General features: G+C 41.8%; 1 protein-coding gene across 3 annotated transcripts in view; it reads left to right on the plus strand.

Annotated features, from left to right (window-relative positions):
• Positions 1-25,723, plus strand: part of dipk2ab (divergent protein kinase domain 2Ab) — a 29,340-nt gene that overhangs the window by 242 nt on the left and 3,375 nt on the right. Inside the window, exons 1-4 of one of the 3 annotated variants that reach the window (XM_077624433.1) lie at positions 5,039-5,512; positions 5,634-5,717; positions 10,695-11,572; positions 23,357-23,660. In XM_077624433.1, the coding sequence (XP_077480559.1) occupies positions 10,919-11,572; positions 23,357-23,660 (958 nt within the window). In that variant the 5' untranslated portion in view covers positions 5,039-5,512; positions 5,634-5,717; positions 10,695-10,918. Of the gene's footprint in view, positions 1-5,038; positions 5,513-5,633; positions 5,718-10,694; positions 11,573-23,356; positions 23,661-25,723 lie in introns of those variants that run through there. The other 2 variants (XM_077624432.1, XM_077624434.1) reach the window with 2 other exon arrangements.

The raw sequence follows: 25,723 nt of genomic DNA on the forward strand, positions 1-25,723 counted from the left end.
CACAATTCGCGAGATGATTGAGAGCTGTGTTTGAAGTGCCTAGAACGGAGAATATTGCATGCTCCAGAACTCTGTTTAAAAGACCAACTACCTTGGTCAGTTCTTAGGGTTGGGCTCAAGGACTTCATCGCGTACTGCGGAACTGAGTGGTCTGAGAACAAGTGTATTTTACGGTCGAAAATTGTGGAGCCAAAACTGAGGATGTGAACGAGTGCTTTGATAGCTTTTGCTATATTAATTTCTTCTAATCTCAAAACAATCGTAGTCGGACGTGTTTGTGCCGTTATTGAATAGGAAGCGAATGACAGGCCGATGGGAGGCGCAGAGGTTTCTAAACAGATTCAGTAACGGTCCGTCACTCCCATGACACCCTCTCAGCATACCCCTGACTCGTGAACTAGCACCACCAGCGCGTCAAAGAATGCAAACGTGACCTGGCTTGTCAAAAGTGGCCTAGTTTCCCACGTCGGAAGAAGAAGGACCAAAAGAGGCGACGTCTCAGAAGAGACTTTAACGAAAGGTTGTGCTGGAAAAAGGCTGTCAAGAATGCACTTTGCCATGATGGTGTAAGATATGCTGACTCACTCTTTGCAATTGCTGGTTAGTATTGAATCAGTTTGGTGTGAGTTATAAAAACATTTCAGCCATTATTTGTTGCCAGGGTCAGAAATCTGCCTCAAGGCCTGCATTAAACAAGCGTCGTCAAGACTGTTGCTTTAACCAATCAGATTTCGAGTTGGCAACACCACAATGCCTTGTCACAGGCATAGGGAGACGCCATTGCCTTCTCGCAGGCGTAGGGATACGTCATCGCTTTCACCAACTATGATTGGCTAGTGATAGAGTGGATTAGCCAGAGCTACCAAACTGTATCTGGAGCGAGCTGCACAAGCAAATATATTGTTGTGTTGATTTAAAGCCATTTTCAAGACGGACTTTTCAAGAAAAAAAAAAGCTGGACATCATTAAGAAAGGTCGGACAACTCCAAAGCAAGCAAATCTGTCACAACCGGGAACGAACATTTTCAGCACTAAATCGAATAAAAACGTATGCCAGAAATATGACAGGACAGGCTCGACTTTCAGCATAAGCTTCGATGGCAATAGAAAAGAAAGAAGGAAGAAAGGAGGATGGATATTGTGTACAGTTAAAAAGGATTTTTGGTGAGTAAAATATGGCTATATTCCTAAAAAATATTTCAATTGTATGAGGTTATTATGGATTATTTTTTTATGTGTCGCAGCTGTGGCTGCAGTAGAGGTTTTATAGCCATAAAATAGTTTTGGAGGGTTGGATTGATTCGCTGAAGGCATACATATAAATAGAGGCACAAATACATATAAATAGAGGCACAAACTGTTCGTTCGGAGAGAGTTGCAAAGGAACAGACATGCGTTCATGTTGTTCGAGCTCTCCCCATTCTGCAGTCTGGTAAATAAACTGAATTTTGGAAATTGGTCTCCCTCTTTCTTAACCAGCTCCTGAAGTTGTTTTACAGAAATCCAACAATGGAAAATATGTCAATCAGAAAAATATGCTTTGATAAATGTATCTGTGGAGGGGTGGAGGTTATAGATAAATAATGAAAAATAAATGACAAAATAAATGAAAAAAAAGTGGATTCGGGGGTCTATATTTCTAGTCAAAATAAAGATAAAACCAAAATGCAATCAAACATGAAAACAACCTTAGATTACATACTGTGTGGTAAAACCATGAGTTCCTTCATACTGACCTAGAGTGCCATCTACTGTTAAAATTCTAGATTACTAGATTTTTTTTTAAATACTCCAGTCTTAATCTACACCAAGGCCCTTTAGAATCGACCTTCATTCCTTCCTGGACCACAAATTTTTCAGGCCTGACAAGACAGCATGTTCAGTTCCATTGAAGATAGAGGATGAGGTGATCTGAGGTTTGCTACAAATAAATAAATATAGAAATAAATGAAAATATAAAACAGACCTGCTATGTCAAAGACTGACAAAACTCCTTTGAGGATTTCTCCATCCTAAAATAACTGATGCGTATCATGTACAAGTAATTTATTCTTGGTCAGCATTTACAAGTCTTATTCTCGCCTTTTCCCTCATAAAAATCCAGAGGATCATGTTTTTAGACACCAAACTGTCCATAACGCTATAAATATACCACTCAACACAAAATTAACAGTCATCCACCAGGTGCTTTACATAACCTGACATTCCTTGCCTGGCCTGTCATGGCTTAACAGTATTAGCCTTATTGCTTTGTGGGCCTTCGGAGATGATTAAGACTTTTTTTTTTTACAAGATCAGAAGGCATGTGGCTGTCAGTACTGAATTATCGAGACTAAACACCAAGACACGTGGGAAAACATTTGGTGGATTAACGCCGCTCAATGGCCCAGCAGCTAATAGCTGCAACCTACACGCGCGAGTTGTTTTGTTGTTGTTGTTTTTGACCCACTGAGCACAGTTGCTTGTTATGTACGCTAAGCTCCACAATCTGAATGCCTTTTTAAGATACTCAGACCAGGAACTGTCTTCTTTCTCTTTTTTTAATGTGGAAAATTAGTATTTCTGATCAAAATATTTCAAGCACTCCCAAATTCACGTAAAATGTGTTGATAATGGCGGGGTCTCAAATTCTAAAGAGCTTGATTTTTTTAGATATGCGCTGTCTTTTTTTTGCTCTGAATTGAAACAGAAATATGACATGAGTTCCTACTCTCAAATAACCTTAAAAGTCAAAGGATAACATTTATAATGATACATTTTATGCAAGCTCAGTGTGAAGGTAAAATGGAAAATAAGATGGGAGGGCAAAAAGATTAGCATTGATAGAGTCACAAATGTTCAGTGATATTTGAAAGAAAGAAACAAACTATTTGATTCTTCTGTGTACAATTTGTTTATTTAGAAATTTACAATGCAATTCTTCCTTTTTCAAAAGGCATGAAAATATTTGAAACATAAACATGCTTAGAAAAGAAATGGACTTTGCATCTCTCGATTTCTTGTACAATATATTTATAGTTTTTGCACTGTCCTCAATTGTAAAATGCTCACCGTTGTTAGTGCAACTGCCACAATGCGCACTGCACAACCGATTTGATTATCTCCTCAGCTGCATGATTTCTGCATAAAACCAATGCAGCTCACTGTTACTGATAAATTATGCATAACGCTCATGGCTTTTTTTTTAAGGATTACCTGCAGCAGAGTGGGTATGGAAGTGTGGCGTACACAATAATTGCACACTATATTTTGTCAGACCACAAACTCCCTTGTGGTGCATAATGGACTCAGTAATGCAATGAAATCTTTATCTGCCCCTGCAAGGTCCCCTTATGAATCAGACTTAATGGCGTGAAGTCAACACAGAATGGTCTCGGCTAGTGTGATGGGCTTTGTGGTTGCACGTTTGCTAATGAGGCAGCAGCAGAGTAGGGAGATGCACTTGGCCTAGGTAATTTGCACGGAACATGGGTCACCACTTCCTCTCCAGCCATATGGAATATCACTCTCAAACTCAGATAGGAGAAAAGACAAGTAGATGTTTTCTATGTTTTCCCCCACGCTTTCTAAGTAAGATTTCTGGGACAATGTGCCAAGGTTCAAGCTTTACAGCATCCTATTGCTTAAAAGATGAGACAATTTTCAGGGGTTGAGTTTGAGTTTGATTTATTTCATAAAGGGACAATACATATTAATGTTAATCAACATATATATGTCAATATGTAAGTGGTAAATATGAGTCTGGATTTTTTTAAGAGGCAGCTAACTTTGAAAGACAGACTACACCCTAGACTGGTCGCCACTCAGCCGTAGGATTCACAGCAAGACAAACGACCATTCCAACTCACAATAATACCGCCACCGGTGGGAATCGAACCCGCGCCGGCCCTCGCCGAATTCAGGCGAGTGAACCTCCACACCATCAGGCAGCACTTAATTGTATTAAAAACAAAAATATGCTTGTGCGTGTATGTTGGGGGGATAATAAAAAGAAAAATAAACTTATTGTAGCATTACTTGAGGCAATTTTATCTCTCCAGCAATGCATGCAATTCAATCAAATATTAATGACTACTTTTGCCTGAATGTCCTTATGGGATTCTGATATGTAAATAGAAATATAACTCGAGGGAATCACACAAAAAAATAATTGAATTGAGCTACGGACTGAATGGAATAGATAATTGCAAAATAATTCATATACTTTTGTATATATAATAGTGGGAAAGGAGTAAATGAGTGTTGTTTGTTGCTATTCATTGTTATAAACATCCACACCAACAGCACCTATAGATTATGGTGCAACATTCATTTTCTTTCATTTTAATTCTGTTTGTTCACAATTATGCTTCAATTTTCTTTAGTTGACTCTAAATTATCTGTATAATAACCCTAGTTTGTGCGTTATTTATTGCGACGTTCGCGTCTAATCGGAAAATTTGCTTCCATCAAAAATTAGGGAAACAAATCTTTAAACTTAAACAACAAGCCCTACAATTTGCTTTTCTATTTTAACCAGGAGATGGCAGTGACTGCAAAGTAATCAACGCCGATATTCAAACATTAAACCAACATGAACTGGATGGACACTGTCATTGTTATATTCCGTGGGTGTGAGTCGGCTATTAGCGGGTAATTAATCAATTGGTCACCCGGATAGTGCAAATTGTGTTTTGCACGTACGATACTTTGCAGATTACGATGGTACTAACATCGTTTCTATGATAAAAGAGCTCAATTTACATTGTGTTTTGGTTACACAAACGAGTTGCTGGTTTATTTTTTTGTAAATGTGTTTGAGTTCAGTTTTTCTATGAGCCACGTGAATGTGTCATTTCCCCCCTCGTTTAGGAAGCCATATAATTAAAACATTTTTGCAATAAAAATAGAAATAATATGTAGGAAATAACATGTAATCAAAGAATCATGCGCGAAACACATTTCAGGACAAACTTTGGACTTTGGAGGGGATTGGATTGAAGATGTCGCCTTGGTAACGCGGACGTAAACAGACGGTAGGTGTCGTAAAACGGCTGCTGTTGAAAAAGAGTCGGGAGAGATTCTATTGTGGTTGTAGACGAGTGGAGTGGTGATCCGCTACTCAGGCGAGAAGAGCGGAAAACAAACACGCTTCTTCTCCCCTATATTGGCACTCATGCCACGCGGAGACACACGGATTTCCACGCGGCACGCCAGTGCTTGCCTCTTTTGTGAAAAGGACGCCGGAGGAGCCGGTATACGAAGAGTTAAGACTCGATCACCCAACTGTTTATCTCGGCGGCTAGCAGGCTAGCTGGCTATATGCGCGGGGAGCCGCTACTACGAGGAACCGAGAAGGGAAGCTCTCGTGTTGTTGATCGATGGGAAAACAACCCCGTACAAACTGCCTTTTGATCGCTTTTTGTTGCCTTTTGTGAAGCGTGAAACTTTGAAGAATGACCCAGTGAGATCCGATCGTCCGCTCATTATTTTTTTCTTTACTTTGAACAGAAAAGAAGGAAAAGTCTCGCAGGTTTGTTGGCTTGATTTCTACTTGTCTTGCATGGTATAGTGTCTGTTTTTATTTTGGCATCAATGTATATTGTTTTTGTCAATGGCTCCATATGTGTGTGTTTTTTTCTCTTTTACAAAAGGTTTCGCGTGACACTTGAGTTGCATTTTCTGTTTCTCTGATGGAAGAAGATAAGAACATTCCTTATCAGATGCCCTCATCTTCTGTAAGTGGTGACAAAACAGCTAATTTTAACACTAGTTGGATGCATGTGATGTTTTTGCAAGAAAACAACTCTTTATGACTCATTTGTCACCCGATCAAAACATTTTGTCATTTGTAAAAGTGAGCCCAAGTTCATCTATTTATGTTTTAAATGCAGAGTAAATAGAAAGACCACCAGAGCATTTGTATGCCTTTTTTTCAGGACCCAAACTAACTTAAAATAAATCAAAGGTTGCCATAATATTGACCTAAAATGTATTTTTGAATGAATCTAAACATCCACATTTAAACGGCTCATTCAAGTCACTTTGTGTCTTGACCCTGTCTGTGTTTGATACCCCCTTCCTCTAAAAAAATAACCTGTTGACATTTTCAACAGCCGTTGCCAAGGAAATTTGCATTTATTTGTTTTCTATTTGCATTGCTTGCCTTGTTTATTTGTCAGAGAAAATTACCAGGACGTGAAATGAAACAAGACCCTTTTTGATGCAAATGAAACTGCCAAGTGACCCCTATCTATATTCGTTGCCAGCACAACGGATCTTAATTTATTATGAAGACTCGTGTTGTTTCCCTCGAATGAGAATATTTGTACTGGGCTCAGCGGCCTGGGGGTGTCTGGAAATTGTAACCTCAAAGCTCTCGCAGGAAGACCACGCTTCTTTTGGTTTGTGGCCCCAAGCGAGTGTAAAAATGAGCCGAATGAATCAGTAGATCTGATAGATTGAATAATCACCTGATTTGGTTCGTGTGTGTCAATGACAAAATAACGCTGTGGCTTCATGTTGGATTCTTTTGATTATTTAACAACCTTGGCAGCGCTTTGGAATGCTGGCCCAGGACTAAATGATTCTATATTAGGCATACTGTGTGTTTGTTTCAACTGCGGTCTGATTTGCTTGAGCCTTTAAACATCAGGTAAGTCTTTAAAATCAATCTAAATAAACCGCTAGCCATCTAACAGTGGTGCACATTCTAACCCTGAGATCTTGGAAAATAAATACAACCATGGATTGATAATGTCCCTATGAGAGGCAAATGGGGGCTTCTGTTAATTGGTGCTGATTTTGGGAGGCTTAATCTTCATCTCGGAGTGTAAAACGCTTGTGTCATTAGGATCGTCTCGCCTGCACTCTTTCTTGTGTGTATTTTTTTTGTATTTGCGATCAAACATTATTGACTCCCTCGGTCGATAACCTTGGCAACTGGAGCTTTGCGTCGCAGTGACAGCTGGGTGGGAAAGTGGGAGCCTCGTCTGATCTTTTCACTAAAGCCGCTCACAAACAGTGTTAAATGCTCTTGTTTTTTTATGGGTGGTCTTTGCGGGCTCCAGACTGCCTCTAAATAGGGATATTTTACTCCCCAAATCTGGCACATTGCATTTTTTTGTATTTTTTTGTGAGCAATGCATGAGCTATTTTTTTCCCTTTGTTACCGACAAATATCTGCTCCTCACTTGAGCCTACTTGTTAATGTTGCGGGATAATGCACATGTTTACTGTTGAAGTATTGGTTATTAAGTAAGATGTTACTGTGCTGCTGTAAAAATGAGTGAATTTAACTTTTTATTTTCGTTTACTGGAAAACCAGATACATTTGATTAAATTAATAGCACAGAAATTGTACACTTTAAGTTCATTAAGACTAGTTTGTTCCGTAGTGTGAAGAAATTGACAATATTTAGATTTTTATCAATAAGAAAAGTTGTTGATTAGTGTAATTAACCTCTAGTTCTTAGGGTATCGTCGCAGTGCAAACTTGTGTACTTATTTCGTGCCAGTCTTGATGTTTATACATGCAATGAAGTCATTTCAACAATTTCGATTCACCTCAGTTGCAATGCAGACAGTAGGATTAACTCAATATCTTAATCTGAATCCAATTCTACTGATAGAACAATGTAGATCATCCCTTGAGAAAATTTCCCAGTTTATCTGGTTCATCCTGTCAAACCCTGCTGCTGAAGATGAGATGGAGTATTAGAATATTACAGCGTCACCCGCCCGCCGCCTGTCGCAACCTTTGTCATTCCGTTTTAAGTCAACACAGAGCCTAGCTTTTGCTTCATCGTGCCCCTGTTTCCTCCCGGTAATGAGGCATTTTGCGGCTCTTAGCATCTGCCCCAACTTGAAACCTGCGTTTTGCATGTGAGGCTCATTTCCCATGCATGCAGAGTGGGGCGCCTTTTGATTTTGCCCCATTCTCTTTGCCTGTTTTTCGTGAGGCACGGGAAAAACAGCAGATGTGCTGAAAAAGTTTCTCTGCTCACATGAGGCAATTTGCTGCTTATTCTAAACAGGGTTTCCGCTCTGTATTAGGTTTCCCTCCTAAGCCTGCTTTTGGCATGCCGCAGGAGACAAGCCGTCGCTGGGGTGAAATGCAGTAGAGAGAGAGAGAGGCTAATTTGACATTGGGCAAAGGTTTGTTCTCAGCCTTAATTTCCACTGGGTTCCTATTTCTATTCTGTTGGCCAGCATCTGGTTCAGACTGAAAGAGGGACTGGATTCCATAGAGCGCATTAAGTGGTCTTTACCCTTGTCTAAAACCAGAAGGGCGACCTTCCCAGCCAATGGGAATTCCAAAGAACTGAAGCTCAATGTGCACGGCAAGCTGTGATGACACACTGTACTGTATGAGACAGTGAGTCAATGACGAGCAGCAGCCGTTGAAGGGTAATTACTAGGGAATAATATCCACGTTATGACTTCCCATTTACACAGTTGCGCTAAGGCAGTATGTTGTACACTTATCTCGTGTATCAATGCTACATTTCTCTTGGATTCACTTTTGATTTGTGTTAAGAAAAAGCTATTATAATGGTTTATTCCTGCATTCACTGTATGTTGGCCAGTGCTACCACCGCCATTTGCCAGTTGTTAACGGAAACAAAACCTGCTCCGTGTGCATTATCTTTTTGCTGCTGCAGTTAACACGGTCATTGACATAATCCTGGTAATGCTCCTTGGGTAATTGAGGCCTAACACTTGTTCTCTCAGGAGAGGGCAAGACGCTACATGTTATGTTGCCCCTCAGTGCATCTCATTATTCTGCCCTGTCCGAGTTTGTCCGAGGTATTTTCAAGTGCTTTGTGGAGGTGAGGGACTTTTAACCACTTTTCCTCTTCCATCCCTTGAGCCCCTTTCTGATCCTAGTTAAATCTTATATCTACTCCCAAGATCTGGGCAGCCATGTCAATGCCCTAACCGCCTATGTCAAAAGCTAAATGGCTTTTGATTTAATATCTTACTGCAACGTGATATTCCATTTTTTACCCTCCAGCGATACACTCTCTTACTTCTTGTAGTGACATGTAAAAGTTGTACTTTCTTGGCCTGTATTGACATTGTTGGCTGACTGTTCTTTTTTTTCTTCTTCTCTAAACCAATACGATTATCTTTAAGAAAAAAAATGTTCTTGGGACACTATCAAATTACCCTGTTGGCTTTTTAGCACGGGCAAAACGGCCCCTACTCCTGAGAGGTTATTGTTGTGTATTTTTCGATTATCACTACAGACAGTTTGTGGAAGTCGGCGTGATGCTGAGGTACAAAATTTTGGTTTATTTTAGCTTGTGCACTCAAAGTCAATTTTCAAACTCAAAAAGCATAAAGGATTGCCTTGTACATTTCCACCCACCTCCAACATAACTCACCGTATTGTGGCTCTCACCTTGTATATATAATGTGCCCTAAACATTATTCACTCGTAAAATCTTTAAAGTGATGATGTTTTTTTATGATTTCATAAATCAATGAATGGCATTCGGATGCGGCAGATCGCCATTCAGGCTTTCCCTCTTGTTTATGGTACATTAAACACTCACAGGTTTTACAGTGAGAGCAGGTAGACACTGTACATAAATCTAGATTCCTCTTAAAAAATGCAGTGCAGCTGTGTCTACTTCCTCTTAATTGGATTCTGTCTATTTTTAGCAATATTGGCCTAGGTAAGCGCAGATGGAGGTGGATGCGGGTTTTTATCGGAGACTACACATTTTCAACAGTCTGCACTGTCGCTCACTGGGCCACTCTGAGCCCTCCGACATAAGCCCGCATCTTGAAGGCCTAACACAAGGAATCTGTCAGTGTGTTCCACACTAATCTGCTTGCTCGTTAGCCGCGCCCTCGCTCTAGTCTAATAGGCATGTTCTAATGAGCTCTAATTGAAGACGGGTAATTTGCATGGCTGCCCTCATTGTCTTTCTTGAAGCATCTTAAAGCTCAAAGCTGCTCAAAAGATGATTGGAAGTCTAACATGATTTAGTCTTAGACAAAGTCTCTTGTCCCTGATCCCAGATTGTGGTGTCTTTGTTTTGCGCTCAATTCTTGGCACGACCCTCTGTGGCAGTGGAGTTTATGGCTTACGGTGTGTTTTTATGGTTTTATTTTTAAAGCCATGAACTTGGCGATGGTAGGAAAGGTCATTTTTCAAAGAATATCAGTATTTAAGAAAGAAGCTGGCCAGCTTTAATCAAAGAATATACTTGGCTCTTTTCACAATGCAACAAGAGATTGCTCAATTTGTAAAGTCAAAACTTCTAAGGTGATACAACTGCAGTACGAGAAGGCACTACACTTTGATTTGCACTGGGAAGCAGGCGGTTTAGTCTTAATTTGATTGGTAATTTTATATCCCCACCATCTCCGGGCTTTTTTCTTTTTATTGCAAGTATACATAAAAAGATTTTCTTAGAGAGAAAATGTTCAAACAGGCGCTGGAAGCTTTTCTTGAATTGGCCATGAGCCATCTCATCTATGCACGAATAGCAAAAAAAAGCTCCCAGACTTCAATTGGAAGAAATAAATTTGTTTGCCAATTCCTTATTCTCAAAAATGCTTTTTTTTCCGAGGTATCATACATTCCATTTTCATTTACTTGTTAGCCAAGAACAAAATGGATAATTACAGTTCCGTGAATTTGTTTTCTGCTGTGACTTGATATAATGAGTTTGCCACTCTTTATTTTTATGTACTTGCAGAGTTCCTGGCCCAAGGTTACTCATACATCGGAAACCTGATTGAACATGACTAACCAGCCACAGACAGGGACTGCAAACCTCACCCCATCTTGTTGCTCTAGATGCCAACCTGATGCACCATGACGGGGTGGCGTTGAAGTCAACTCGCTGACAACCATCTGGATACCTTTCCCTCCGCCAAATCCCTAGACATAACCCTTTCCCAACCTTATCCTGCGCCCACCATGCTGCGCTTCCTTCCTCTCAAACTTGGCCGGCTGTACCGCTGTCTCAAGCTCCTGTTTGTGCTGGGGCTTTTTGTCATTTTGCTGATGAACACCCATAACCTGTTTGCGTCGTTCCAAAAGAATGAGCTCACAGACCGACGCTTCATCAACCTCAACAAGTGTCCCGCCTGCTTCGGCACGAGTTGGTGCCGCAAGTTCATGAACGGACAGGTTTCATTTGAGACGTGGGGGCGGCTGCGCTTCCTCGATATCTTCAACGTCAAGAATGTTTACTTTGCCCAGTATGGGGAACCCAGGGAGGGCACGCGTCGCATCGTGTTGAAGCGACTCGGCTCCAACCAGGAGCTGGCCGAGATAGACCAGAAGATCTGCAAGAGGGCCACAGGAAGGCCACGCTGCGATCTTATCCAGGCAATGTACAAAACTGAATTTGCCAGGATCAATGGTGACGTTCGTCTACTTACTCCAGAAGTAGTCGAGGGCTGGTCAGACCTGGTCCACTGTCCCTCTCAGCGGCTGCTGGATCGTGTGGTTCGACGGTATGCTGAGACCAAAGACTCTGGCAGCTTTCTACTTAAAAACCTTAAGGATACGGAGAGAATGCAGCTCCTTATGACCTTAGCATTCAACCCGGAACCACTTGTACTCCAGGTAATTTCTTTTAGTCCCAACACTTAGGTTTAGTTATAGTGCATGAGCCAAGGGTAACTTATTGTCATGCCAAATACCTTTTCCTACATTTGCCCTATTATTGACAAAACTAATGAAACTCTGATTTAGACTCTTGAAACAGGTAAGTTCTCATCTCTGTGGGGGGTGCTGGAGCCTATCCCAGCTGATATTCGGGCCAAAGGAGGGGGACACCCTGAATTGGTGGCCAGCCAATCGCAGGGCACAAACAATCCTTCACACTCACACACATACTTTGGGGCATTTTTGAGTCTCCAATCAGCCTACCATGCATGTCTTTGGAATGTGGGAGGAAACCGGAGTACCCAGAGAAAACCCACACAGGAGAACATGCAAACTCCACACAGGTGGACCGACCTGGATAGAGGTGAGTTTAAGGTGAAATGTGTAAGCTGATCGATGCACTGACCGTTATATTGAAAAATTGGAATCATTACACCAAGTAGTAGTAATTTATTAGTAGTTATTGTACAGGTTTTTGTTTGGAAAAGTTCACCATTAAGCACCAGTAAATAAAGCTCTTTCAAGAAATTACTTGGTAAAAAAAGTTCTTGTAGATTTAGGAGGAACTGTTGCACCTGCTTAAGATTTTTTGGCAACACTAGCTATCCGACCTCCGAAGGACCTATAGTATATTTTTCTTCTAAAGGATGGTTTTGAGAGCTGTGGCCTCCTGGAAGATGAGAGGCTTTTGCTGGCGGCAACACTGCATATTTAACACTATATGTAGGGCATATTTGAATTATTCAGGATTGCATCTGTAAATGGTCCAAGTTCTGTTTAATTTTAATACATGTCCAGTCGGCTGCTCTCATCAGTGGGAGACTGTGCTTGGAATGTAGTATATCATAGTGTTGTCTGGTTTGTAATTTCTGCTTTTTAATAAGAATGCAATTTATCAGGGATTGGTGGAGAGGTGTTTTTGAACTAGCCTTAATATATTCTGCTGTAACTCTCAAAAGGTGGGAATGCACCAAATGAAAACACCTGAAATGCTGACTGACTGAGTGGAGCCTTTGACTGCATGGTTGGGAGTGTGCATCTGATATTGCTGCCTTTCAAAACGCAACAAGTACGAGGCGAGTCTGCAGACATTGGCTTCCGGAATGCAAATTCTAAGAACAATGATAACAGTGAAATGTGGTTGCCTTATGTTTACTTTTATTTGTAGTGTTGTGAGACATGGGTGTGAGAACAAAGAACAGAAAGCAAACACTTTGATAACATGATCTGCATCCAAGAAGATGATGTTATTTTTAATTTCAGATCCCGCACATTATGTGGGTATAATCGGGATGATCACTACTCTTCTTAAGGACACTCTTTGAAGATGCTGAATTTTGGCTCATTTTTCAATGAGCTCAATGCCAACTGATTAGTTTTACAGCGAGACCAAAACCAAGTCAGTTTCAAGCTTCCTTCCAAACAGTCAAAGGCCTATTTGTATACCTTTTTATGCTTTAGCTTTGACACTAAGTCGCTATTCAGAAAGTCAGAAAGGCTTCATAGGGTCATAGAAGCATCCCCCCCTTCACCGCGGTCACTTCTGCCTCCCTCTGTGATTTACAAGCTTCCAATCAATTTCAATTTAAATCCGCCATTGACCGTGTCTCGACAGAACAACAATGGTCACAGCCCATGTAGACTTCCAATAATTCACAGACTGACCTACAACCCCCCTCCGCCTTTTACTCATCGGGCCGGACACCTCCAGGCATTCCAGAAGACAAAAAGCGAGATCAGCTGCTTTTATCTCCAGTTGATCCATAACGCCTGATTAGCCTTGTGTGGTCATTCCCCTTTCCCCCCTTATCCGTCTCTTGCCTTGGTTTCTCCGCCTCCGTCTTTCCTCTGTTTCATTGTATTGGTGTATGCTTCACAAACTCTTGATTATTTCATTACCGTGGCTCTTGGCATTCTACCACGAGCCCAAGTCTCTGTGTTTCAGACCCTCACATAGATGTATATAACGTAGATCGTTACATCGATGAGATATTGTGAAATCTCTCTGGATGATGGTATCTTGGCTTCACTGGTCATAAAGACCAAAAGATCCCGTCTACATGGTTTCGAAGCAGTACACTATGGACGATTAATGGAACAATATAGAGAGAAAATGCTGTAGGTCTTCCTTTTTGCCAGAGGTTATACTAGTTATGTGCAGACTGGATTTTAACAGAAATAGAAGAAAGGTTTAATGAAGTTGCATTCCCACCACTTCTTTTTGGTTTTGTTTTGTTGCAATGTTCAGTAAGGTTTTAAGGCCTTCACTGCAAGATTTACAATTTTCAGGTTCACCGTCCGTAGTACAAGTGATTTCCTGCTTTTGTTGGTTGGCAGTGCATCCCTTTCCTCTGGCTTTATTCACTTGAATAATGTGTGCAACATTTCTACTGTCTGCTCAGTGAGCTGAGCTCTGGCTCTCAGAATGGCTTGTATTTTACTTTTGAGGCCACTGGCAGTAAATCGGCCCCGTTTCTCTGAGACACCAGACCTCCTTTGTCAGTGGGAAACAATCTGCTGTGCTGTTTTGGCCCGGGCCAACAATGGCCCGTTTCTGTGTGTTGTTGTGCACTACATGGCGCACACGCAAACACAGCCTCCGTTCCTCTGTCATATGAAAGACCATTTGGCCCTAGAGAATAAATATTTTTAGACGACAAAAATGACCATAGAACAATACAAAAGCTGTTTGCAGTCCTTCCTTGGTTTCCTCTTGGCTGAATGCAATGCTTTCACATGATAAATATCATTGCTGTCCATTCAAAAGATAAATCTTTCACAATATTCTGCATGCATGTTTTGCGCAGCTGTGAAAGAATGCATAGTCACACAGCAAGAACGTTCATGCAGTTGTCACTGTGCTAACTGTATTTAATATGATCATTTCATGTTTGCGATCTAGTACCGTGAGATCGGACTGTACAATTTTAGGTTATGTAACCTCAGTTGGAACATCACTCTGTTGTAAACCCAGGAACCTTTGTACAGTAAGTGTGTAGTTGAATAACCGTTTAAAATATATTCCTAGGTGAGTAAAGTCCCCATCTCCATTTGCTGTTCTCATTTATGATTCATTGGTTTTTTTAAATGCAGAATACTTTGGCTTGAAATGTTCAGAAATGGGCTCTCCTAACAATCCTTTTTTAGAAGAAAAAAATAGACGGGTCTAATATGATAGTGGAAAGATTTCCAATTATAATGCTACAGCTGTCTTGTGTTTCTGTGCTAATTTGTGTTGCCCCTGAACATACATACAGTAAATGCTAATTTCATCAGATAATAAAAATAAGTTTGTCTTCCTCCTCAGTAGGGAAAGTCACCTGATGCCGGCCAATTGACTTGGCCTCCTATTTAAATTGACATCATAATTCAGTTTGCACGAAAATCAAGCCCTAAGGAGATGCCTGGGGCTAATACTGAGAAATAATTACAGGCATATTTTAGTAGATCAGTCTTCTCTCACTGTTTGTCTCACCATCCTGCTTTGCTTTCAGTATTGCTCTCCTTCAATGCACTGTGTAATGAATGGCTCAGTGAGCATTCCCCTGCTTTAGAGAACGTGGAAAATTATTTGCACAGCGAGGAGTGCCTCTCGAGTTCTTGCATACGGCTTTGTAAAATGGACAAATTTACTATGCTCTAATGCTCTTCCTAACCAGCCACAGTATACAAAACATTCTGATAGCAAGTCCACAGAAACTGACCGGCTCTTACAAAAGTCCAATAGACAATCATTGCCGCAGGCAGGTCAGATTGGTTGATGGTAATTTTTCCAAATTCGCTCGATACCAAGCCAATTTTTTAACTTGATTATATGTTAAAATTGCTCGTTGGAGCACTTAATATTTTGGAAAAACATATTACATCAACGGGTACAAGCTCAGTTCAGAATACGTGAACTAAAATGTGGATAATTTCAAATGACAGATGGGTGTTTGTGTCCCTTCTGATTGGGTGCCTCACTAAAAAGACCAAAACATTGCAAAGCTTGTTGCTCTCCCTTTTTAGCTGGAACATGCCTGAGGATGTTTGTATTTAGAAATGCTGATCTCGCTTCTCTTCCCTCCATTGGTTATAAAGTCTTTTCCTTGTTGCAGCTAATTTGCCATTCTTGGCACGGTTTCCTTTGGCTAACTGACTCACTGATTCATCAGGTTATGCTCGCGTTATATGTGCTACCACCGTACATCTGGTCCAACAGAGAATTAGATTCGTTTTGTCCGGTCTACCATTCCAAATCATTAAGCCTTGCAAGTGGGCCAGGAACATGTGACTTTGCTCGCACCCTTTTTGCTCCTCTGCTCTGTTTTGCTCAGTGAAGCTCAGAATAGGAACTGACAGGCTGTGGGCTTCACCCAGCCAGTGGTACTCTCATCTCCTCCAGACTCAAATCTGTGCTGCTTTCGCCTCCCTTTTCGTTACCACCTTCCCAAGAACCACCTCCCCTCTTAACACTCGTCCTTGGCTGACACTAACATGCTTGTCAGAAAGATCCTGTCGTGTAGAGCCATCTGTTTTTCTGCACAACATATGACACTGATGCAGCAGTGCAGAAAAAAAGCGGAGCACAGATTTGATGGATGACCTTATTGTCGATGCTAACATTTTGGACAGCAGGAACTTAACATAAATGTGAAGCAAATAATCAAAAGCTACTTTAGCAGCATGCTGTGGTCTTTGTTTTTTTCCCCCATAGCCTTGTGAATTTAATGAGGTTCTTAATAATCAATCACAATCCTCAACTTCTTTGGGGACTGAATTGAAAGGAAACTGGTAATTCTGGCACACGGTGAAAATGACACATGAGACTTGACTCTCCCATGATCAGTTCATTGTCAAGCAAGAAGCCAATCGAATATACAACATTACATTTGAAACAACGTTCCCTTGTTAGATAAAACCCATTGCAGTCCTGTTATGCAGGAGTAAATAATTTGCAATGCAACCTTAAATTGTATGTTATTGTGTGCAACAAACTCCCGATATGGCTTTTTCAGGCAGTTTTTATCCTTGTAATCACAGACATGCTTTCAATTCTGTGGTGACACTAACTCCTTTCCCTCGAGGCAGTTTCAGTGGCTGAGGTCCAACAGTAAATAGTCTTTAGAGATTAATTCCTTATTTTGTTCCTGTTTCCTGTGAATCGTGACTCTCCTTAGCACATAAGAGAGGAGCTGTTTATGCCGCTTAACCCTGATTCAAGTGGTCCCAATCCCCCCTTCATTATTCTTCTAGTCCTTTGTGTACAGACTGAATCCTGTTAGGATAGAGAGTTATCCAGGCCCAACTCCCCTTTTTTGGATGCCCTCATTGGATGGCTTCCTTGTTGGAGGGTGGAGGGTAGGGAAAAGTTTGATGGCAGTCTCTGTTGTACAAGCTAAACAGAGCCTTGTGGTGTTGTTTCCCATTTGAATGAGGCTGTCTGCTTGTGTCCCCATAATCCTTAACAAACACATGCGTGACAGCTGTGTTTGGTTAGGTATAAATGCCTGTGGTTGACCTCCCACCCCCCACTGGAGCACCTTATACCACCCAACAGCTTCACCCCCTCCATCCCCCAACTCAAGCTTCTTTCTGTCAACGCCTGCTACCCACCCCAGTGTTATATCCACTGACCTGGTTTGTAGGACACAGGACAAAGTCAAGTCACACACAATCCACATTTTCCCCTGGGCTTCTTAACATAACCGCAACCAATATGGATAAGTAAAAAGTAGCTCTTTGCTCCCCTGGATGCCCAGGAGATTTCAACATCTCTATATTACAGTAAGACTTGTTTAAGCACTTTCCCTCTGTAATAAAATTGTCTTTAGCATTAAAAGAACAAGGCGCTTGGTTTCGGTCAGAGAAAATGTTTGCACAAGACACCGCATCAATAGATATCTAAATGTACTCGAGTTGGAAGTATAGCTACCTCAATGTGAGTGTTTCATGAAATTCTTCTCAAAGTGGAAATAGTGAGTTTCGAGATGGCTCTATCTTCAGCAATGTTTAAAGCAGTTTTACGCTCAATGCAACTCTATAATTGCCTGTGTCTCTGCAATTCACAACCCTTGATGCTGACCTCAAACCCACAGCCATCGGAAGTGAGGCCCACGTTCCAGTTGGGTTCCTCCCCACTCTGCGTGGGCGGCTCAGCCACCCAGACTGATTCAACATCGCCTGCCTTTGACTTTATACATTCTTGGCTTTCCCATTAAAGGGGATTTATGAGGTTTGTACTCCGTGGCTCAGGTTCAGGTCAGCACACAGTTATCACTAGAAACCACTAGGCCTGCCCCTTCCTTCTTTTCCCCTTTCTTTTTTCTTCTCTCCTTCATTTTCATTGTCTTTTACACTCCAAACACAGAACATACCATATTTAGCTTGCCCTCTTTTATCTGTGTTCAGTAGATGTAGTATTTTATTTGACAGTCAGGATAAAAAAAGTTCAAACTGACTCATTTATCAACAGGCTTCATAAAGTAATGACTATTGCAAGAGCTACAAAGTGATATCTTAAAGGGATTTCAATCCCATTGTTAAAGCTTAGCTAATTGATATGCTTTAATCAGAGTTTTGACATGCAATGAAAAAGAAGCAGTGTTTTTGGATCACTTTGAAAGTAAGGGGGAGACTGCATCCATGCCAATATGCATAAAATGCCCATTACAGTCAAATGTAATGTTTACAAAAGTGTTCAGAATTCTTTTTTAGTTTAAATTGTCTTTACAGAACAATTTCTTCTCTTCCCAGGAAGGCTGTAAGCTTCACAGAGGGTGATTTTGCAGTCTTTGAACGACGTCCATAGTAATGAGGCAGACGGAGGAAATTCGTAATCAAACCACACTGCACATCTTTTTATCTTTTACAGAAATACTTTCTCAATTCACTTTCCTCACAAATAATTTACAGCTATGAAAAACAGACGGCGTTGCAGCCATCGCATGCAGGTTTGGTCAACAGAACAGAGATTGCAATGAGCTACTTTATGGGCGATAGCTATCACAGAAAAATATCTAGGACCATGCTTGCCAGGATGGGGCGATTATTGCCTTTTCCCTAGTGAGGTATGAGCACTCGCTTTGGGCTACCAGACACAATTTGAGACTTCAATTGCCCTCAAAATACCAGAAGGGGCTCACTACACATCCTGGCTATGCACAAGGCGAATAAGACATTTGTTTTTCCCTCCTAACCCCAGAATGGCAGTCCCAGCTTCACAAAGGCACATCTGACTCAGTCTCAAAACACTTGCCTCAATGAGAAACCGTTCTCTTGTGGTGTCTGTCACGAACGCTTCTGTCCTCCACACTTCCTCAGGCGACGCTGATCATTTGATCTTCGGGACTCGCCTCTAGAGCCCTGTCCCAACTTGCTTGTCATAAAAACGTTTGGGTTTAGTTGAGGACAGAAAATGTTGAGCATTTAAACCACACCATGAACTATTCGTGTGGCTAACTACTCATTTTCTATAGGTATCCACTGCTTCAAAGTTGTTACCCTCCATTTCCAATTTTTAAGGCTTTCATGTATCAATGCAGCTCTGCGCCACAGTATTTGCTCACTTGCATGTGTGTGTAGTTGATTGGCCAGTGTTCTTGCAGGGTAGCCAAGGCAATATCTTGGGAGCTGCTGATGTTTACTCGGCCCCTGAAAAGAGGTTGTTATCAGCTCCGGTCACGTTGCATTTTCTCATTCATATGCGGCGGGATACAGTTTCACGTAGAGACACAAACACGCGCACAAAGAGCTTCTTTCGAAGTCCCGCATGCACGCTCGTGCCCTCCCCCAAGTTGTCCAGTAGAAGGGCACGTCTTTGTCAGCAGATGTCAGGACGCAGGTGTGTGTTCCCTGTGCCGCTCGCTCTAGTCGTTTCATCCTCCTCCTCCCGAGGCTGCCCATTTGTCTGTGGCCCCGTTTCATTTCAGCCCACTCCAATCCCCCCCTACCCCCGGGAGGACGCCAGTGTGTCTGTTGTATTAAAGGAAGGGGAGCGGAAAGCACACACATCTCCATTCAATGCTGCTGTTGTGCTCTACCGGCTCTACCTTTTAGGTTTAGGAAGGGCTGAACCTAGAAGTCACCGTGAGGTCACCAGTAATAAAAACACTCACGTTTGTCTGTGTGTGTTTGACACTCCTGTTTATTACTTTCACGTGTTTTAGAACTCCCTAACTCCCTTGTCATAAAAGAAGTATGACATGCGATATGCAACTCCTGACCATAGTCACAAATTGATCAATGAGTTTACAGCATAATCTGTAACTTTGACCGTGCGCTTGGATGTAACATTATGATTAGATATTCTCAGCACTGGGCGTGTTAAGGGTGTTGTGGTTGTCATAATTAGATATAAAACATCACTTTATGATTTTACTATAAGCTTAGTGAGAGACTACAACTTATCTCAAAAGTGTGTATTCACGCTGCCGATGCAGGTTGCCCCAGTCAGATAATTACCGTAAACGAATGGTGTGGACTATGCTTCCCTATGATGGTTCTGATACTATGTTGAGAGCGGAAGCATCAGTAGCCGCAAGATTGAAAGCTGCAAGTGTAAAATAATGATCCTGTGAGCAAATAATTCATATTGAATATCCATTGTTCATATGCTGCAACTGGCCACTTGAAAAGTACACATTAAAATTTATTTCTTTTTCCACATACAAAATTTATACATTTCAACTAGCAGAGAGGAAGATTTGGCTTCACAAAAGTTGTTGGATTGTCGTAACCAATATTGCAGTCTCAGCATATTTCAAATTTACTGCATAACCAGGAGAGACAAATGGTAAAACTTACAACCTGCATGCACCACATACTCACAGAAATCTTCCAATTCTGTTCAGATAGCCTCGTAGTTTAGCCAATTCATTGTGCTCCTCTTTCTATGCCTCATTGCAGACGGTAATGGCTTCTGCAGATTTACCGTTTTAAAGAGCGCTGAGAGAGAATGATTGGTGAGACATGCGGTGTATTTGTCAAGCTCGGCAATAGGAAGTTTGAGTGTTTCATGTACGCTAGCGTTCGGTAGTCTTCGCCTTCGGCCCCGTTGCATTTCAGAAGTAAATATAGGCTGCTCATTGAAAATGGCACCCACATACGAGTTGTGACAATCTCCGTAATTGATGAAGCGTACTAAAAGACGTCAGTGCGTTTGAATGAGCAGCATCTATGTTAAGAACAGAGGATGTGGGTTCTGAAAGACACAGAGGCCTTCTCAAAACGGATGCTGACAGTAAGTCTCAAAGTAGCCCGAGGTTAATCATCCTTTTCCTACCCCCTCCACCCTTCATATATCCACCCCGAGCTTCCGGCACTTTGGTTGCGTAAACTGACAACAAAAGAGGGCAGGCCAATGTGGGTTTACTCCCTTTGATTTGGCTTCCTCTAGACTCCTATTTATCCAACCTGGTCCGGGGCCACTGAGCGGAGAGGATGGAATTTTTACAAAGCCGGTTTAGCTATTACATTGGAGAGGCTAAGTTTTGTCAACATGGCTAAGAGCTGCTTAGAATTTCATCACCATGGAGCAATCCAAGGTTTGAATTTGGGTCAAAGGGAAGCGGGCCTGATAGGGATGTACGATCGAATGATCCGGCTTCAATCTAATCTTGCTATACCCACTTTGTACGTGTAGAAAGCCACTTTAGCTATATAGCCTCTTTGGTCTCTAATCCAAAATTCCTCTGGCATCTCTCTAAATTGTCAGTTGTGTCCAAGCCATAACAAAGCAGTGGACACTTAAGCTTGTACTGAAATAAATGCCACTCTCCCCCTTTCTGCCAATATTACAAATGTGGAAAGTTGTTGTGAGAGGCTATTAATCCAAAAGTAAGGACGGAATAGGGAATGAGTCCTAGCCAAGACAGGATGACGGGCCCAAGTGAAGTGACAGTCAAATTGAAGCCTGTTGTGCTTTCTGGACGCAATTTTGTCTGTGCCCAATTGATTGGGATACCTTTGGGAAATGTTTCAGTTGAAGCTGTGCAGTTTGCACCTTCTTCCTGTCCTCTCCCTGTGATCTTGTGTCTATTTTGGTCACATTAATATCACAAAATACCAGGGTATGGTTTACATTTATATGACAAAACAGACAGACGTGAGTAGGTTTGTCTCGGATATGTTTTCTCATGAATTTTTTATCATTTGTCCATTCAGTAGTCATTTTTGGGGTAAGGTTTCTTTGGGAATATATTTGGCTTGTTGCATTATTTCTACGCTGCTAACTGACTGATGCTTTTGGTTCTCTTCAGTTCACTTGGTAAATTACAGCTTAGTCGATGTTGAAAGAGTTGTTAGGACTGCTGCCTCTTTGCTATAAGGTCCCCTTTTGATTTCAATTTGAAGCACAAAACTTTAGAGTAATGGTGTGTACATTTTTCAATGCTCTTGGAATGGTTTGCATTCAAAGAACAAAACTTCCTTTGCCTTTTACAGCTTCAACATTTAAGCAATATATTTCCGCTTTTGTTCAACCAGCTATATGTTTTTTTTGTCATATCCACTTACGTGCATTAAATTTCCTACGCTGTCAATGTGCAGCGATCCGTGAGAATAGGGATATACGTTTAAATAATTTGTATTTCATTAATATTTAAAGAGATGTTCCCATGCATATGCAAAAGCCTCTTTGCAGGCACCGAGAGCCAGCTGAGCATCACGTTTCCTCTGGTGACAGTGTGACATGGCGATCAGGAGTAGTTCACACCCTGCCACGAGTAACATGCTCTGTTCCTTGACATTTCACCAACGCTATCAGGTTTCAGGACTCGGAAACACAAGTTCCCTACCCTCCTCTCTGTCACTGTGTGGCGGCTGCCTTGCCAGGAACAGCAGCTTTTGTGGTATTCATTACATAGGAAGTTGCAGCCCATTCTTAAGCCTCTGATCCGGCACATCTGCAGTATTTTTTAATTGCAAAAAAACAAATTTAAATACTGTGTTCTAAAAGAAATGCAATGTTATTCTTAGACACTTGACATGTTATTGCAGTCAACACTATTTGTAACACATTCCTGTCAGTAAGTTTGCATTAACTACTTCTTTGTGGTTACAGTTCATAGGGATGTAGTGGAGGTAGTAGGAAATAATAGCTACTTTTATAAATGGTTGCATTTGATCATCCATGTTGGCAGTTGTTTTCAGTTAGTTGGTTGAATCAGATTTAAATGGGGGGGATGCCACACCCGTCTGACCGTACTGCCCTGTAATTATTTATCGTGCTCGCCCTGCAATGGACTGACGTCTTGTTTGCCAGTCCAGGCCTGAAAAATGCAGTTAGCCAACGTCATGCAGCGCTTAAAATCAACACGATAAATACCTAAACCTTCTGCTGCCACAAATAACCTATCGTTTTTCTGGAATCGCACACAGCGGATATAGGCTTGTCCCTTTAGGGCTTCACTGCAAGTTGGCTCCTTTTCTATTAGATTTAATCCGCTGTAGCCAGTGCTGGCTTGGTTTCATGCGCTCCTTTTGGCAGATTTTCAACTCTTGTGCTTACGCTGCCGTATCAAATGTTACCCAAGGCTGCACGGCAACTTGGTGTTTGATGTCTGGGATTATTTGCTTTTTCTCTTTGTTAGAGAAAAAAACTGTTAATATTGAAAGTTAAACAAGTACTTTCCGACAACGAGAAACGTAGCCTGTTGGACCAATTGGCTCTTTTGTTTACGCGCTTCCTTTGCACAGTCGACTTCTTTGCAATTGTCAGTTCGACTCAGGTTTGTTCTCTCCTCTGGTGTTTGTTGTTCTCAGAGCTTTCCATCAGATGAAGGCTGGCCATTTGCCAAGTACCTTGGGGCGTGTGGTCGTGTGGTGGCCGTCAACTACGTGGGTGAGGAGCTGTGGAGCTACTACAACGCGCCTTGGGAGAAGCGAGTGGACCTGGCGCGGCAGCTGATGGACATCGCCGAGCAGCTGACCAACAACGACTTCGAGTTTGCCCTCTACCTGCTGGATGTCAGCTTCGACAACTTTGCAGTCGGCCCCCGAGACGGAAAGGTCATCGTCGTCGATGCTGAGAACGTTCTCGTGGCTGACAAGCGACTGATCAAGCAGAGTAAGTAACATCAATAGCTGAACACCTTCTGGCCATCCACTCTTTCAGTTGCCATGGCAATTCTTCCCATGACAATTTCTAGAATATCAGCGCATTAACAATTTACACTAAAATAATTGAAATTGTCAACCAACAATATCCCTAATAGCAAATGACTATGCCTCGGGTCTTGGAATAGAAAATATCTCCCAAAAAAGCACATCAATCCAACATAAACCAACACTTGCGTGCAGTGCAAAACACTAAACGCTGCTGTGCATGCGACCTATTAAGTGTAGTCTCGCAGGCTGACGCTGTTATGGGAATGCTCCAGGGAGGAGCTTCTGTTTCGTCCAAACCTCTTCTAAGAATATTCTCATCCAGTTCTGCTTCTACTGGATCTGGCATCTACTTCTGCCCTCAACATGTTCATCCCCATCAAAGCAACCATGGTCCCGATAATGAGCTCACTCCCTCCATCCCCCTCCGCATTCTTGAAATAAACCTCATAACAAGGACGGTGCTATACATCTCATGCACTGCGTGACTGATCCCTACCCCTCGGTCTGCCTTCCTGGGGCTACTTCACTGTGCGAGAGGACCATCCAGTCACTTCCTTCGGATTTGTCCCTGTATCTAGAAATCCTATCTGAGATCCTAAGGCGCTACCTGGGACCAATTTGTGTTGTCTCTGTTTTCTGTTTGGGAGTACTCTTACATTACACATACTGTTATAGATAAACGAGGATTCATTTGATGAATTCATCCTGACAATCAGTTCAGGCCAAATGCTAAAGCAGCATCCCCCATTTGTTACGTTTGTAGCCGATAGCTGCAAGCTTTCCAGGGAGACCCGCTGTGTCTTTTACTCACTTTTAAAATCCAATCCTGCCTCTAGACACTTTCTGTCTGGCAGACACAGAGAGCTTGACAACTCAAGCGGCTTACCCGGGCCAGCTCGTCAAGTTTATGGGACCTCCTTTGTGTCGGTGTGCCCGGATCGTTTTGTGCACGTGCCATGTGTCGTGGCTCAGCATGGAGGAAGTGCGGGTGTCGATGTCGGTAATGAGTATTACAAGGTCGTTGCCGCGTGCCGAGCGGCCGTAGGACATTCACTCTAACCCCCCTACAAGGTGACAATTCAGTGACCGGCAATTAGTGTTCAAGGGCGAAAGTAACTGGTGATTGAGTTTCATCATTTTCAAGCGAGGCAAATTGATTTCTAAATCAAACTGGTTGGTTCAAACATGTTTTACACAGTCCATTACTGCAATGGATGCCATTTCCTGTCGTGGAGGTTAACTAATTGTGAGGCTTTTGGACACTAGAGTCCAAAGGCCATTGAGAAACCTATGGTGCATTCACATGTGCATCCATTCGTTGGTTTTCAATGAGTGATTTTTAGACCAGGTAAGGTAGTTTCAGACTGAAGCACTCAGATTAAACAGTAAACCATTTTGAGTGTTTCTTTGCAAGACAATGTGTTTTTGAAATACCAGGTGTAACTGCTATAAGACATCATAGCTAACCTGGTATTGCAATCATAAAAAACATTCTATGCTTGAAGTATTGGCTGTCCAGACAGCTGACACACAAATCTAGAGAAATAAAATGACATTTTCTACAGTTTAATGTAACCCATTGTAAAGTAAAGTAGAATTTGGTATGTAATTTTGGACTATGTGATAAATGTGACTCAAGCTATAAATTTCGAAGGGTACCCAAATGGTACTTTTGGGTTACAACCCCCGTGTCCCCCACAATGATGTACTTTTTTAGGAGAGGGTTATTGGGAAATAATTGAGACAAGGTGACCTACCATCCACATAGCTTATGTGTTCCAGTTCATTTCAACAGAAAATGATTTTCTATCATTTTGGAACTCTCCTTCGTCACACTCTGTGCTCCTTAACGTAGCATTGACAAAAGAAGGAAATGGGCTTCTTTTGCTTTCTGTTCCTTAGTCCACCTTCTCAGTTTTTTTTGCTTAGCTCAGCTTCGTCCTTGTGAAAAAGCTTTTCGTCTGCTTCCTTTTCTCATACTCTGTTGTACTGCTTTAAGTGTATATAATTGTGGCCAGAAGA

This window comes from Stigmatopora argus, chromosome 17, assembly GCF_051989625.1.
Source record: "Stigmatopora argus isolate UIUO_Sarg chromosome 17, RoL_Sarg_1.0, whole genome shotgun sequence".
NCBI lineage: Eukaryota > Metazoa > Chordata > Actinopteri > Syngnathiformes > Syngnathidae > Stigmatopora > Stigmatopora argus.